This window comes from Monosiga brevicollis, genomic scaffold (genome assembly GCF_000002865.3).
Source record: "Monosiga brevicollis MX1 MONBRscaffold_9 genomic scaffold, whole genome shotgun sequence".
Taxonomy (NCBI): Eukaryota; class Choanoflagellata; order Craspedida; family Salpingoecidae; genus Monosiga; species Monosiga brevicollis.
In genome coordinates this window covers 157,801-172,795 of record NW_001865046.1, presented here as the reverse complement: position 1 = coordinate 172,795, position 14,995 = coordinate 157,801, and the positions used below count along the sequence as shown (strand labels likewise).

General features: G+C 55.8%; 5 protein-coding genes across 5 annotated transcripts; 3 read left to right on the top strand and 2 right to left on the bottom strand.

Moving 5' to 3' along the window:
• Nucleotides 1-42: 42 nt before the first annotated feature.
• On the top strand, nucleotides 43-1,566 carry MONBRDRAFT_25109 (uncharacterized protein; the record flags this gene model as incomplete). The annotated part of the gene is made up of 8 exons (XM_001745574.1): nucleotides 43-275; nucleotides 380-490; nucleotides 580-656; nucleotides 804-943; nucleotides 1,043-1,105; nucleotides 1,187-1,237; nucleotides 1,304-1,378; nucleotides 1,471-1,566. 8 exons carry the CDS (start codon nucleotides 43-45, stop codon nucleotides 1,564-1,566), a joined length of 846 nt encoding a protein of 281 aa, XP_001745626.1.
• Nucleotides 1,567-1,758: 192 nt separating this feature from the next.
• MONBRDRAFT_25108 (uncharacterized protein) lies at nucleotides 1,759-3,655 on the bottom strand (the record flags this gene model as incomplete). The annotated part of the gene is made up of 9 exons (XM_001745431.1): nucleotides 1,759-1,959; nucleotides 2,049-2,156; nucleotides 2,239-2,376; nucleotides 2,447-2,537; nucleotides 2,636-2,754; nucleotides 2,927-2,967; nucleotides 3,066-3,194; nucleotides 3,275-3,378; nucleotides 3,483-3,655. Coding segments are annotated over 9 exons (1,104 nt in total), but the record flags the coding sequence as incomplete, so codon positions are not given.
• A 630-nt stretch (nucleotides 3,656-4,285) lies between these two features.
• On the top strand, nucleotides 4,286-6,567 carry MONBRDRAFT_32264 (uncharacterized protein; the record flags this gene model as incomplete). The annotated part of the gene is made up of 10 exons (XM_001745573.1): nucleotides 4,286-4,446; nucleotides 4,534-4,625; nucleotides 4,757-4,946; nucleotides 5,051-5,131; nucleotides 5,204-5,305; nucleotides 5,393-5,491; nucleotides 5,589-5,668; nucleotides 5,786-5,994; nucleotides 6,079-6,232; nucleotides 6,372-6,567. The coding sequence occupies exons 1-10, from the start codon at nucleotides 4,348-4,350 to the stop codon at nucleotides 6,565-6,567; spliced, it is 1,302 nt and encodes a 433-aa protein (XP_001745625.1). The 5' UTR covers nucleotides 4,286-4,347.
• Nucleotides 6,568-7,017: 450 nt separating this feature from the next.
• On the bottom strand, nucleotides 7,018-8,222 carry MONBRDRAFT_7905 (uncharacterized protein; the record flags this gene model as incomplete). The annotated part of the gene is made up of 2 exons (XM_001745430.1): nucleotides 7,018-7,161; nucleotides 7,350-8,222. 2 exons carry the CDS (start codon nucleotides 8,220-8,222, stop codon nucleotides 7,018-7,020), a joined length of 1,017 nt encoding a protein of 338 aa, XP_001745482.1.
• Nucleotides 8,223-8,703: 481 nt separating this feature from the next.
• MONBRDRAFT_25105 (uncharacterized protein) lies at nucleotides 8,704-14,959 on the top strand (the record flags this gene model as incomplete). The annotated part of the gene is made up of 21 exons (XM_001745572.1): nucleotides 8,704-9,807; nucleotides 9,899-9,998; nucleotides 10,099-10,568; nucleotides 10,653-10,827; nucleotides 10,917-11,096; nucleotides 11,239-11,365; nucleotides 11,478-11,539; nucleotides 11,634-11,728; nucleotides 11,819-11,976; nucleotides 12,051-12,129; nucleotides 12,365-12,511; nucleotides 12,585-12,650; nucleotides 12,735-12,811; nucleotides 12,924-13,043; nucleotides 13,233-13,317; nucleotides 13,410-14,108; nucleotides 14,209-14,292; nucleotides 14,372-14,462; nucleotides 14,546-14,627; nucleotides 14,714-14,757; nucleotides 14,889-14,959. The coding sequence occupies 21 exons, from the start codon at nucleotides 8,704-8,706 to the stop codon at nucleotides 14,957-14,959; spliced, it is 4,116 nt and encodes a 1,371-aa protein (XP_001745624.1).
• Nucleotides 14,960-14,995: the final 36 nt, after the last annotated feature.

Below are 14,995 nucleotides of genomic sequence, written 5' to 3'. Positions count from 1 at the left end.
TTGTCGCTCTCCCACGCGCAGAATGACGAGGTCGAGTGCATCATGACCGAGCGGAACGTGCTGGCGCTGGGCACGCAGTCTCCCTTTTGCGTGCATTTGCACTCAACCTTCCAGACACCGGGGCGACTCTTTTTTGTCATGGATTTTGTGGCTGGTGGGGATTTGATGTACCATATCATGCAGCAGGGCCGCTTCAGCGAGGTTCTCAGCCAGTTTTATTGCGCCGAAATCCTTTTGGGTCTCTTCTTCATGCACGGCCGAGGCATCATTTACCGGTGCGCCTCTTTTTTTGCCGTCGTTCAACCTTGTTTGTTCCTTCTTTTCGTGATGCACGATTTCAAGTCTTGTTTTCTGACCACTGGTACCCCGTGCATTGAAGGGATCTGAAATTGGACAACGTCATGGTCGGTGCCGACGGCCACATTTGCATTGCGGACATGGGCATGGCCAAGGAGGACATTTCGGCGAGCAACCGGGCAACGACGTTTTGGTAGGCTTGACGCCTCCGCCTTGCAGTCAAACACTCCGACAATATATTTTTGCGCCTGTTCTCACGATATTGTTTTTGCCGACGCGCAGCGGTACACCCGACTACATTGCGCCCGAAATCATCAACGGCCAGTCGTATGACTTTTCCGTGGATTATTGGGCCCTTGGTACGTTTCTTTGTTGGCGCCGAGCTTGCAGGGTGATAATGTTGAGTTTGGCCTGTATTCTTCTCCTTCGTTTCCCGTGTGCTGTTATGATTGTTGTTTGCATCTCACGCGTTTTTCTCTGCATGCATGTATCTGTCACGTTCCTAGGCGTTCTTCTTTATGAAATGCTGGTGGGAGAGGCGCCATTTGGCGGTGATGACGATGACGAGCTCTTCCAAGCAATTTTGGACAACGATGTTCACTATCCCCGCCACCTCTCGTCCAGCGCGAGTGATCTAGTCAAAGCCGTGCGTCTGTACACTCGTAGGGGGGCTTCTCAACAAGCAAGCCTGTTTGGTGTCATTGAGATTCGCGTGAAGCCTCTCATCGTTTCCTGGTGTCTGCAGTTTTTGACCAGTGACCCTGACGCCCGGCTCGGTAGCGGTAGCTCTGGGGCTGAAGACATTATGGTTCGCCCTGCAAGCGCTCTGGTCCCTCAACACGAGCTGAGCGGGCGTCGCTTACTAAAATAAAACCATGCCTTGTGATAGGGACATGCCTTCTTCAGCAGCATTGACTGGGATCAACTCAACGCCAAGAAGGTACGGTATTGTTGCGAGGGTCTTAACATAAATTTTCAGGCAATTCACGTCCGGCCGGTCTTTTAGGTGTCACCACCCTTTGTACCGCCATCGGGCTCAAAAATGACGCTCAACTTCGACTCGCAATTTACCGGTGAAAAGGTTGGTGGGCTGAAGAGCCACGTTTTTGCTTGTATTTGTGTGCGTGCTGATTGCCAAGCCTCAATCACTTGCCGACCCACGCGTTGTGACAGGCGGCCTTTACACCGGTTGGTAAGGGGGCGCTCAAGCTCATTCCGCAAGAGGAATTTGCTGGGTTTGAGTTTGTCAACCCTGCTTTTGCTTCGTAAGGTTCCAAAGCAAGTGGACAAGGCAAATCGTCGCCGTGACTTTGGCCGGGTCTTTGTTCCCCTTCTTTTGTTTGGGTTGGTTCCCTCGCAAGCTCAACAGCTACAATGTGCAACCGTCTTGGCAATAGCCGCTGTCCGTGTGATCAAGTGTAATTAAAACGAGAATGTCGCAAAATCACGAGCGAGTTCCACCTCAAGCGCAGACGATCGCGCTGTTGCTGCATTGCGTGCCTCGTCCAGGAGCACGAGATCAGTGCTCTTGGCTGGCGTCGTCTCTTCTGGGCTGGCAACGGCATAGCGAGGACTGATATGCGTTAGGATCAGGCGCGAGGCACCCAAAGCTAGCGCCGTGTCCACTGCCATGTTGGTAGTTGAATGACCGTTGGCCACGGCCTAGAGTGACATGGGAAATGAATGAGTTGGTCCGAGGTTGGCCGACACGGCTAGCACGAGCATCTTCCTGCACGCGCACACACATGTACCTGGTCCTCCATGCCACTAGCGAGCGTGGCTTCGTGTACAACGGTGTGACATCCTTGACCAGCTGCATGCAGGCTGGAAGCATCACTGGTGTCGCCCAGCAAAACCACCTAGGCCGATGCAGCTTAGTCCTCAAGCGCACACGGGAACAGAGAACCCAAGAAAGTATCTCGACGGGGGCCGCGCTCTGACCTTGCGTGGCGGAAGGGCGGCGTGGCAGACGTCTTCGAGGTGCACAAGTTGACCTTCAATGGTTACGCTTCCCTCGCGGCGTAGTGTACCCAAGAGGGGCCCAGACACGCCCAATGCTTTTGCACGGGCAGCATCAATCTAAGGTGTCGGGTCGTGCGTCAACCCCAATGACGACGGCGTTGTAGCTTCGGCGCATGGAGGCTTGTACCTTGGGAGTTGGAGGGCTTTCGGTAATGACATAGCCCAAGCAGGGGACAGCATGTTTAATGGGATAGGCTGCCAGCTCCGGGGTATCGGGGCTGTGTGCAAGCAAGAAGAATGAATCAGTGCACCAAAACCCCAGCAGGGGCAGTGAACGCGGGTTGTGAGAATATCGCCGGGTAGGCAGTCGCAGTACCCAAACATTGGGCCAAGTTCATGGGTCTCCAGCGGATCGAGTTCGTGGTAGTCGATGGGAAAGGTAAGGTACGAGAACGTGAGCTCCAGGATGGTCTCGATCAGTCGGCGCAAACCCGTCTGAGCAATGCCAAAGGAAGGATTGGGTCGACCATAGGGAGGTCAAGAGATGGCGAAAGCAAAAGGAACAACGTGCACGGGGCTGGCGTGCGGGGAGAAAAAAAATAAGAGCAAAACAGAATAAAATAAAGAGCACAGCGAAACATGAGCAGAGCTGGAGCGACCGACGTACGGGACCAATGACTTTGAGCGGCTGGGATTCGGAGCGACCGCCTATGGCACCCGAGAGACACGCGGGACAACTGAGCTGTTAATTTGGGCTCTGGGGAGTCGGCGGGGAGGGATGCACAACGGGACGAGGTGGCACGAACCAGCCATAGAGAGCGTGGCCAATAGACCGGGTAGGCCCAAGACATGGTCAGCGTGGAGGTGGGTGATGAGGATGGCGTCGAGACGACTGCCCTTGACCTCAGGACAGTGCAGCATTTGGTGTTGAGTGGCTGTGATGAGACGCACCCCACGAGGTGAGCAGGCGCGCTTGCAGAGCTGAAAACGGCGTCACCAGCACCTGATCCCGCACCTTCGCCGCAATCCAGCATCCATTGCCGCCCATTGGAGAAGGTAAGAACGTGGGAAGTCACATTGCGCTGCTTGGTCGGACATCCAGCCGAGGTGCCTAGGAACCTGCACCCTCAGGCCATCATTTGAGGGATCCAGCCGCCATCCACAAGGAGGGATCCGGCTTGGAAAAACAAAAGGAATCAATCCACACACTGGCGCAAACTCACGTTAACCTGGACAGCTGTGCCGCTCGATAAAGTGTCCCCGCCGCCATTTCACTTGCGTTGTTGTGCGCATCCACAAAAAAAATTGAACAAACAACACACACACACACACACTCGCACTCGCACACACACACACAGCAATAAAGCCAAAGGTAGGCAATTTGCATAACTCTCATGCTGACAATTAATGCTGACAACCCATGCTGACAATACCGTCGGGCTGAGTCTCACACACACACACAGACATGATATGACGCACCAACTTCAAAGGTGAATCATCTGATGAGGGATGACTTCATTTCTTTTTCTTTTTTCCTTTTTTTTTTTTTTTGAACCCCGTCCTTGGTCCTTGGTCCTTGGTCCTTGGTCCCCGTCCCTGCTATCCCTAGCGCATCCCTCCGTTGACTTGTTCACCAGGTGAGTGAGGTGAAGAGGCAGTTGACCCTGGCTGCCATGGCCGCCAGGTGACCAAAACATGACCCTCCTATGCCCATCCGCGCTCGGCTCTGAAAGACCCACTGACAAGAACGAAGGCCTCCAAGCCAAGCTACTGGCCTTTACGGGTTCTTCATCTCCTTCCCCGTGGCGGCTTGCACCGACTGACTGTGATTGCATCTGCATGACACGCCTCGCAGTTGCTGGCCCAAAGCCAAAGCCAAAGCCGAGCGTACGACATCACCTGCGTCGTTGTTGCACAGTCGTGCCACGCAAAGAGTCGCTCCCCTGCCAACTGAGCATGTGGAGTAGAATGGCCAAGACTTCCACCCGTGGTTCGCTATTTTCGTGTTGTCTCCCTTCGGCTACAAATACTCGCACTCCTGCCTCCGCTGCCACTGCTGCTGCCCTCGCCCCTGCTTCGTCCGCCGCCATGAGCTCCGCTACCCACTACGCCAACATTGTCCTCGGTGGTGGCACTGCCGCCGGTTACGTGGCGCGTGCTTTTGCACAAGCCGGTGCCACGAACGCGGTTCGTCTGCCCCTACAAGCCATGCTCGCCTTTTGTCTGGTCTAAACGGTTCCAGTCTCATGCCATCTTGGTGCGCGCGTCCTGTAGAGCAACCTGGCCATCGTTTCGCGTGAGGCCGTGCTTCCATACGAGCGCCCCGCCCTCTCCAAGGGCTTTCTCAACAAAACTCAACCCGCCCGGTAGGCCTGGCAGTGCCCCGCTTCTTGCTTGCTCAAGCTCCCAGTATGCTCTCCCACCTCCGTTCTCCTCCCACGACTGCTCTAGCCACTGACTCATGTATTTGCAACTCGGCTACTCATTCCCCAAACAGCCTGCCAGGCTTCCATACCTCCGTGGGAGACGGTGGCGATCGACAAGACGCAGAGTGGTACAAAACCCACAACATCGACTTTCTCGGCAAGTCCAACGTCACACAGGTGGACGTGCAAGACCGTGCCCTCACCCTCGAAGGTGGCCAGCGTCTAACTTACGACAAGCTCATCGTTGCCACTGGCGCCGATGTATGTGCAAGCCCCCCTGCTCACCCTCATGCTTGTCAATAACTCGCTGAGTCATATGCTCTTTTTTTTTTTTTTTTTTGTGCCGCGACAATCCTATGTGGTAGCCCATTCGCCCCAACTTGGGCGATCGACCCGGAGACATTCACTACTTCCGCTCCATTGTTGACGCCGAAAACCTGGTTGAGGTTTGTCCCATGGCACATCGCCGCCACACTGATGCGCCCGGGCGTCCTCATCTCACAACCAATCGCCCACAGACCATGAAGAAGTTTGAGGGCCGCAGCGCCCGTGCCATCGTTATTGGTGGTGGCTACATCGGCACCGAAGTCGGTGCTCAGCTCCTGAACAATGGCATCAAGGTACGTAGGCCTCATCACGGACCAATCTCTTGCTCAAAATCTGCCCTGCCAAGCTCGGCTCACCAAGGCCCGACGAATTTCGCCCAGGTTTCCTTTGTCTTTCCTGAAGACCGCCTGATGGCGCGAATCTTCACGCCCCGTCTTGCCAACATGTATCGTGAGACGTTTGAGTCCAAGGGTGCTGAGGTGCGTACACGCTTTTGAAACTCCACCGTACGTGTGGTGAAATATTCATCATCCATGCGCAAATTCACCCCGGATGTGCGCATCTCGTCCACTCCAGCTGGTGCACGGCATGGCCAACAAGGTTGTGTACGGCGACAACAACGAGATTCGTGGCCTCGAACTCAAGGATGGCACCGTGTATGTTCTCTAAACGCATAATCCTGCCATCGCTCGCTGCTGCCGTGTCTTTCCACGACTGGCCAATGTAACAATGTATGGCGTGCTTTGCACCACCTCACCAAATCTGGAACATAGGGTCTCTGGTGATCTGATTGTAGCGGGCATTGGTGCACGCCCAGTTGTGGAGCTCTTCAAGGATCAGCTGGACATGGAAGCCGGTGGTCTCAAGGTTTCTGAGCACCTGCAGACGTCAGACCCCAACATTTACGCCATCGGTGACGTGGCAGCCTACCCTCTCAAGCTGGAGGGAGGCAAGTACCAGCGCCAAGAGCACGTGGTCAACGGTATGTTGGCACTAGTCACGGGTCCATCTTGAGCGCCAATGCACGTATAATCGTTGTGGGACTCACCGCTTGGTACACGCACAGCCCGCCGTAGTGCCGAACACGTCGTGGCGGAGCTGACAGGCCAGAGCAAGGGTGGCTACGACTACCTGCCCTACTTCTACTCGCGCATTTTCGACTTCAACTGGAAGCTATATGGCATCAATGAGGGCGACGTCGTCCACTTTGGCCATTTTGAGTAAGTTCCGGCTCCTCTTTCAGACACCGTGTCATGCATGGCCCGACCAAGCTTCCGGGCCCTTGCGCGCAGCGTGCCCTACTTTGCTTTTCCAACAATCACTCCTCCGTCGTGGGTCTTGCTCGTTTGGCTTGTGCAGGGAGGGCAAGCAATACGGTGCCATTTGGATCCGAGACGGCCAGGTCGTAGGCATTTTGGCGGAAAAGCCCACGGATGAGCAGGTGTCTCGAATGCAGGAAGTGGCGCGCTCCCGTCCCGCAGCCAAGGGCGAGGACAACGTGCGTTCATTTGTTCAGGGCATCTTTGGCAGTGACATTCCTGTCCATTTTGATTGACTAGCTTCCAAGCTGTGAGCCTGGAGTCCCATGCCCCATGGCTCTGCCTGCTCCCGTTGCTCTCTTCCTTGACTCCTCTCCTTCCGCCCTCGTAAGGACGCCACAGTTGGACGGTCCCTTAGTAATGTTGTGTTAACGTGCCCGTGGTGCTACTGTGCCAGTGCCTTAAAAGCAGCCACCTTGCAAATTGATGATGGCTAAGCAGCATGATGTGAGAAAGAACTGAGTCAGTCTTAATTCACTAGAATCCATGCCCCAAAGAAGGGTCTAGAGTTGGTCTTGAGAGACCACACGCAGCCCGACAGCCGCACCTAAAATCGACATTCACACTGAAAGAATCCCCAGTATCCAAAGATGCTCAGCATCTACCCAGCATAACCCAACAAGGCCGCGTCAAGCATAAGTGGAACAGCTCGTCAGCAGGGTCAGGCGTGATTGCGCCGAAAGAGCTTAAGCAAGGCCTACCTGCAGAAGTACGGTCCGCAACGCCGTCATGACGGTATCTCGATCGTCGCATGCGCACATGCAATTGGCGTTGCGTGTAGATTGGATCATGGGAAAGCGCCGCTCGAACTCATAAGCATCCTGCCGCGGCTACAATCACCCCCCCCCCCCCAAAAAAAAAAAAAAAAAAAAAAAAAAAAGGAAAACATATCAGCGGCAAGCAATGATGAGCAAGGCCCAGAACATCCAAAAGCGTCGGGTTTGCGTGCCTGGCGCTGGGCACCAAGAGCCCAATCGCCCTTTCTAGGGAGAGCATGGCATGGGCAATGAAGCCTTACTTGGTAGCGCGCTCCAAACAGTTCCGAGGCACTGCGCTCGTCAAGGTGGTACACCTGTTGTGCATCAATAACTGCGCAGACGCGACCCCAGTTGCCGCCGGCCCGTTCATGCCGCTCCCGGTACCCCAAACGACACCGATCAGCCGCATACGCGCACCACTTGTAATCGATGCCCCACCCCGAACCCAGGTCTCCTTGAACCAGATCATAGACGCAGTCCCAGGCAGTGCGAGAAAACACGGCGACGGGCCCGTTCTCGACAAAGGAAGTCCAACGACCAAAGTGTGGGCCAGGCACATGTCGACACGTGCGATGGTCACTGGAACGGCGCAACAAGCTGGACCGCGCGACGGCCGGCTGTGAGATGGGTATGTTGAAGCGGTTCACGATCTTGAGATAGGCGTCGACGTCAAAGTGTTCCAGATCGGTGTCGCAGTCAATCAAGAAAAAGTAGTCGTAGTCCTGCATGACTTTGGGAGTGATGTGCCGCTTGTAGTGCGTCATCTTGAGCCCAAACTGGTAGCGATAATGCTTGACGGCGTTGGTGGGGCGATTGTTGTAGGCTAGATCCCCCCAATCAGCCTTGTCAAAGTGAAAAAGCATGTAGTGAAAGTGCTCCGTGCCCCATCGCTTGATGAGGGTGTCGACGCGATACATGCAGCTTCCTCCCACGGTCATGCCCACGAGCACACGGAGGGAGCGGGTCCCGATGGCCTTGTAGGGGTGCAACCCCAGTTCAGCATTGGATGCATAGGGGCGGTCCGTCACCGCTGTGATCAGTCCAAGAAAGAGAAACACACCTACCACGCCCAGTAAAAGGGGAAGCCGCGCCTGCACCTGGGGCTGGAGCAACGCGCGCCGCCCCCACCACATGGCGCTGCCCGCCTCCCGCACGGACACAGCCCCCACACAAATTCTGGGCTGGTGCTCGATATACCCAGGACTTGATACCCACCAATCCACGCACGCACCAAGTGACCAAGTGACCAAGTGACCAAGTGACCAAGTGACCAAGTGACCAAGTGACCAAGTGGTGCGCAGAGAGCAGAGCAGCGCAAGTGCCGAGAAATGAGACAGAGAGAGAAAGAGAGAAAGAGAGTAACTTGAGAGGTGCAAAATGTAAGAAAAATCGTGCAAATGACGAGACTTGTCTTTTTTTTTTTTTTTTTTTTTTTTTTTTTTTTTTTTTTTGAGCTGCTGGTTGAGCGATTCTAGCGACCACCAAGCGGCTTGCAGATGGGGCGTTGATGGGGCGAGGGGGAGGCGACGGGAGATAGGTTGGATGCGCTGGTGAGGAGGCGGTGAGGCGGGCATTGAGCGAAACGTGAGCGGTCCGAACAAGAGAACTTTGAAGATGGCTGTCTCGCGCCTGCAGCATGCGCTGGCGTTGCTGGAAGACGCAGGTGATGAGGGGGATGATGGACTCTTGTCGGGCTTGACGAGCGAGAATGCAGACTCTGCTCAGGATGGGCCTAGCTTGGATGACCTAGTCAAGGCACGTGAACAGCGCCAGCAGCGCCAGGAGACCGATGACCCCGCAGCCCCTGCCGCGCCCGTTGGTTCCGGCCTCGGCTCCGATCAGCAGACTGCCGCTGGCCAAGCCGAAGCCGTCACCATGGGAGACGTCATCGAAGTGCTGCTTGTGCGAGCGCTTGCTGTTCTAGAGGCCACGACTTGCGACCAGGTTGGGAATATGGCTGGGCCTATCCCACAACGGACTGAGCCCTTGCACATTCCGGAAGACCTACAAGCGGCCATGGATAACGTGGCCACCTCCTGGGATGCAGCTGCAACCCTGGGCGAGGAGGCCAACGCCCCGGTCGTGACGTGGCGCTTTGTGGTGCGGCTTACTCAAGCACTGGCAAGTGCGCTGCAACACGAAGCAGAGGCCCTGCAGCGTCGTGCTGACCTGGCACATCGCACCTTCTTTCTGCTGTTGCGCTTTGGTGTGCTGCCCTACTTGCCGCCGGAGGCAGCTGCACACTTTGCCGTTCGCCATCCTGTCCAAGCCGCCATTCCCGGCCTGAGCCTGGTTGTGGGTCAGCGTACTGCCTTCTTGACTGGCTTTCTCCAGCACCTTTTGAATACAGGGGGCCCTTTTGCCATTCGCATGGTCCCCGATGCCTTTGTGCGCGCCACCTTGGCCCTCAACGTGACTCTTGCTTTCCAGCCCGCCGCTCGCCGCCACCCACACCGCGCTCGACACTCTCAAAGATTGCGCCGCTTGCTGGAGGCCTTGCCTGTTGGTGCCAGCATTGACGCCTTGCTCCTACTCGTGGCAGATCCAGCCCCGAGACCTCCGACCTCATTGCCGCTCAGCTCCACGCCTGAAGAGGAGGCTCTACGTCCAACCTGGCTGGCTCGCGCTGCGCGAACCCTTTTAGCCCTTCAGTTTGCCCGGCCTCGCGGTGTGGCGGCTGCCTGCCGCCTATTGATGGAGGAAGCCAACGATAGCATGGTGCGTGGAAGTCGCAAGAACCTTGGTATCGTATCTTGGTTTTCCTCATGATGGTCAGCCTGCCTCTTATCTTCGCTCTCATGGGCTTTAGGCTCGCGATCAAGCGGATCGTGCCATCATGATCATTTGCACAATACCCAAGCAAACTATGTTTAAACCCAAGGATTATGCCCAGGCCATAGCTGCACAAGGTGGCTACCGTCTCGCACCGGCCTGTCACTGGAGGTTGTGTGCTCATACCCACGTCGTCCGCCTGTCTTGTCTCTTGGACTTATCTCCCCCCTTCAACAGTGCTAGAGCTTCTTCAAACGCAACCAGAGGCCGCACGCCCAGTTGTGAGTGCCGCTCTCTTTGGGATGCTTGGCAACCTATTACAGCAACACTTGGACGTGCTGCAGCCCACCATTGCCAACGCACTCTGGCCCACCCTTCTCCTCCTTGAGAAAGAAAATGCAAAATCCCTGCTGACCCAAAATCTCTCGGATGATTTGAAACATTTGCATGAAGCCGATGCTTTGGCGGCAGAGCTACGTCTTTGGGCCCAACTGGTCGACTTGTGCCGCGAGCCAGCCCCATTTGTCCGTTTGCTGTTGCCACACTTCGATGCCGTTGCTGCCCTGGCCTTTGTCGAACAAAGCAACAAAGGCCTTGCTGGCGCCACCAAACTGCTTGGCATGCTGCTACAGCTTGGTCCCCAGGATGTCCTGGCGCCGACCTGCGCAGCTTTGCTCTGTGACAAGCCCTTGATGCCCCGCGCACATGTGAGTCATCTGCTGCCCGCGCAGCCGCAAAGGATCTTAAACCGAGAGCTCACATTATCCTCTCGCTGTTGCCTTTGCCCACAGGTGACGCGAACGCTTGCGGGTGAGATGGTCATCCAAGCCGGCCAGGATTTGGCACCTAACCGCGACGACTTTTGCAATTTCATCTTGGCTCAAGTCCGAGCTGCGCATCGCCAACGGCTCAAACTTCGTATTTTGGCAGCTTTGGCTGAGCGCTTGAGAGAGCACACAACATCAGGTTGCTACCCTCGCTTGCCGCCCTGACTGTAATCTCCCTTTTCTATGCCCCCCTTGCCTGTGTTGCCTTTCATAATGCAATCTTTGTAGACGAGGATGCGGAGGGCATGTTCCGTGCCGTGGCCGCTCTTCACGCCCTGCTGGAAGACGTCAGCGCCGACTTGATGCGCCTTCCCGAAGAGACCTTGCAGCTGATTGAAGTGATCATTGCCATCCCGCTGCCGGATGTGCGTGCTGTCGGGCTCAATCTGCTGGAACTGTTACTGAGTGGTCAGGCCTGAACCGTGTTGCTACAATGCCCTTGCGCCGCGTATAATCTGTCGAGGGCCGTGTAAGCTGACACACTCTCGAGCGTCCGTAGGTTTGGTACAGCTGCCTCGAGCTTGTTGGCCTAGCCTCGATCGATTGGCAGCCCAGCTGGACCAGTTGGCGCCCACTGGTGTTGGAGCCCAACTCGGTAACGAGGATCCGGAAAACGAAGCAGCTTTGCTTGCCCAAGCCCAAGAGTTGCGACAAGCCATTGTCACGCGCGCGGCACGGTATGGTTTGCCCACATGCCAAGTGGAAATGGCTCGCTCAATCAAGACGACCAAACCCATCACCGTCAAAAGACAACGCCAACTGCTCATGGTTATTGTGGTTCACGTGCAGATGGTCCGGGCTGGGTTCCACGCCATCCTCAACGGACACCCCCGACAATGCCGGCGTACACCGTAAGACGACCCCAACCCCTGCATTGTCCTGGCTTGCTCTTATTTCAAAGGCTTACTGAAGAGCATCATGCTGTCGATGCAGTCCATTTGCCAGGGAAGCTCAACGAGTTGGCGGGACAACTAGCAGCACCACAAATTCCTCTGCGCGCGCATGCTCTGGTCGAAATGCGCAAATTCCTCGCCGCCAATGTCAGTCTTCCAGCCCTTGAGGAACCTTCTGCCACTTGATTTTGCTCGCTCGTCTCACTGAAGCATCTCGTCTGGGCGTGATGTCCTCAGCCGGACACGGCGCAAGCACACGCAACCGTTCTTGCCGGGCTCTACCTATCTCAACTCAAGCATGAGGACAGCTTTCTGTATCTACCCGCTGTGAACGGCTTGGCAGACTTGGTGGCCATGACACCCAAGACGATGATAGCCACTCTACTGCAGGAATGGTACGTCCGTGCCCTGCACCCTGTGTGCCTGAAAAGTCCGTGCTTCTCATGATGATCATGTTTTGGTGGGTCAGGGCGACCAAGAGCATGAGCCCCGAATATCGGATGAAGGTTGGAGAAGTTTTGGTCAAAGTTTGCCGTCTCTTGGGCCAGGTTTGTACATGCATGCCCCTTTCCCAAGAAGCACGAGGGTATTTTGAATCGGGCGATCAAGATAACTCATTCCGTGGCTCCCGTTGCTCCCCTTGGTAGATTTTTCCCGTATATGCGCCTCAAATCATGCCGGCAGCGCTTTTGGTAAAAATACATGCTTGATGATCATGCTAGCTCGTGCAGGCTGTTGAAGCACGTGTTGGTCTCACTCTTCCCTTTCTACTTGCCTTTGCAGCGCGTCAAAGATGCCGATGAGTTGGTAGCTGCGTCTGCCTTGAGCAATCTGGCCGACATGTGCGCGCTTTTGCGCTTCAGCTTGGCCAAGTACCTGACCGAAATCTTGGTGCTTGTGGAGGATTTGCTGCAAAGCGAGAGTGAGCAGGTGGGTGTTGTTTGTCGAACATTGCTGAGTGGGTCAAGGAGCACGTCTGATGACTTGATTGCGGTTGTTACAGCGGCGGCGTGGTGCACTAAATATATTGGTGGTGTGCTTGCGCTCTCTGACAACGGATGACATGACGGTACGCTCATGTCGCCTCCCGACCACCCCTCGGAGCTGGCTTGGTCTTCACTTGAGCGTCATGACGATTTGCTGGGCGTGACAGCGACTAGCAGCTGAGCTGCGCGCTGTGCGTGAGCTTGTTGCACGCAGTTTGGCTTTGGAACAGGACGAGGTGGCGCGGTATGTCACACCTGCCAATCTTGTCGAGCTGGCTCAAGGTTGTTTTGGGACACGCACGTGTCGGCTAAGCCTGACTTGTGCCAAACTTGAATGCGTTTGATTGAATCAACAGGACGCATGCAGCGTTGGCCCAAGATGAGCTGGATCGCCTGCGAGACGCATACATTGCTCCCCTAAGCACCCTTACCCCACAAGACCTCATCTTTCGCCTCGGCAACCTGACTCCGCAGTAGTGTGTGTGCCATCGTCAAATCGAACTCTCAAATTCATTCACCACACACACACACACACACACACACACACACACACACTTCAAAATGTCATCATTTTAATGCTCTTCTTCCAAGTGCAAAGCAAAGGGGGCCCGTGTCAAGATGGAGCGCTACTTTGACTACAATGCCACCACACCGCTGGATCCCAGCGTCATTGCCGCCATCACCCAGGCCCTGCAGGATGGCTGGGGGAACCCGTCCAGTGCGCACGGACCTGGTCGACAAGCAAAAGCGGTAAGGATGCCGCTGGACCCATGTGTGCCACAGCTGCTCACTGACCAGGGGTTTGTGCCCCTGCCCCCCGCCCCGCCTTGCTTGCTCCGCAGATGATACAGCAGGCCCGCCAGCAAGTGGCGGACATGGTGCACGCTACCCGACCAGAACAGATCATATTCACCAGCGGTGGTACAGAGGCCAACAACTGGGTGATCCAGGATGTGGTAGCCCAAAGCACCCAGCGCCTACAGTCCCAGGAACGGCCGCACGTCATCACGAGTAACGTGGAGCATGATTCGGTGAAAAACGTCCTGCAGCACCTCGAGGCTCAGGCAGCAATCGACGTGACCTGGGTACCAGTGCAGTCGGATGGTCGTGTTTTGGTGACCGATGTATTGACGGCCATCCGTTCAAACACGTGTCTCATCACTCTCATGCTGGCCAACAACGAGACGGGTGCACTGCAGCCAGTGGGCGAAGTTGGAGCGGCGCTAGAAGACATCAACCGCGAGCGCGAGCAGCCCGTTGTCCTTCACACGGACGCAGCACAGGCCATCGGCAAGCTTGACGTGGACGTTGCTGCCTTGAAAGTTGATGCGCTGACCATCGTGGGTCACAAGTTCTATGCACCCCGGATCGGTGCCTTGTTCGTGCGGACACGAGGAGCGCCTGTGCAAGAAAACTCCAGCAATGTTCAGACCAGTGGCAGCGATTGGTACCGCATCCGCGCGAGCCTATATGGAGGAGGCCAAGAGGCGGGCGATAGGCCTGGCACCGAGAACACCCCAATGATTGTGGGTTTGGGCCAGGTATGCATTTGCCCCAGCCACCTGCAGTTGCTGGCTGGCCCTGCACGATATTGGCATTCACCGTTCATTCTCACGAGCTGTCGAAAATTTCAATGGGCAGGGGGCTGCGGTCGTACGAGAGAACCTGGCGGCCCATCAAGCCCATATGGAAGCGATGCAAAATCGCCTCTATTCTGGTTTGAAGGTAAGCAGATGCGGCCTGTCTAAACACTTGCAGCTCCGTCTCCACGCTTGTACTCATTGGGGGTGGCTGTATGCAGCAGGCCTTTGGCTCGGAACAGGTGCATTTGAATGGAGTGCACGAGGATACGCCTCGCCTGTGCAATACGCTAAACTTTTCTCTTCTCAACTCTGGTCCGCATGGCGCAATGGTGTGACAGCACGTGAACAGACTATTGCACCGCATGGCTCATGTGTGTTGCTTGCCTTTTGTGCAGACTTGACGGGAGCAGATCTTTTGGCCAAGGCTGGCATCATGGCGTCCGTGGGCAGTGCGTGCCATTCCCATCTTGGCAGAAGGTATACTTCCCAAGCCCCGCAGCACACGGTCAGCACACATGCCTGTGGTTGTTGTAATCACGAGGTGCACCTGTTTCGTATGGTAGACCATCACACGTTCTGCTCGCCTCGGGCGTGCCTCCCGAAATTGGTTCGTAGCTGTGCGCTCGCTTCTGATGATCTGTTTGAATCCACACACGTACTCGTCCACACACGAGTACGGGAGCTAATCTGCCCCTCCCCTCTATTCTTCCGCTTAGCTCTCAAAGCCATCCGGTGCAGCGTGGGCCGTGACACCACCGCCGAGGACATTGACGGATTTATCGATGCTCTACGCCAAGCTGCAACATTGACTAAATAAGCGTGTGGCTCAAAAGTCGTCTTTTTTG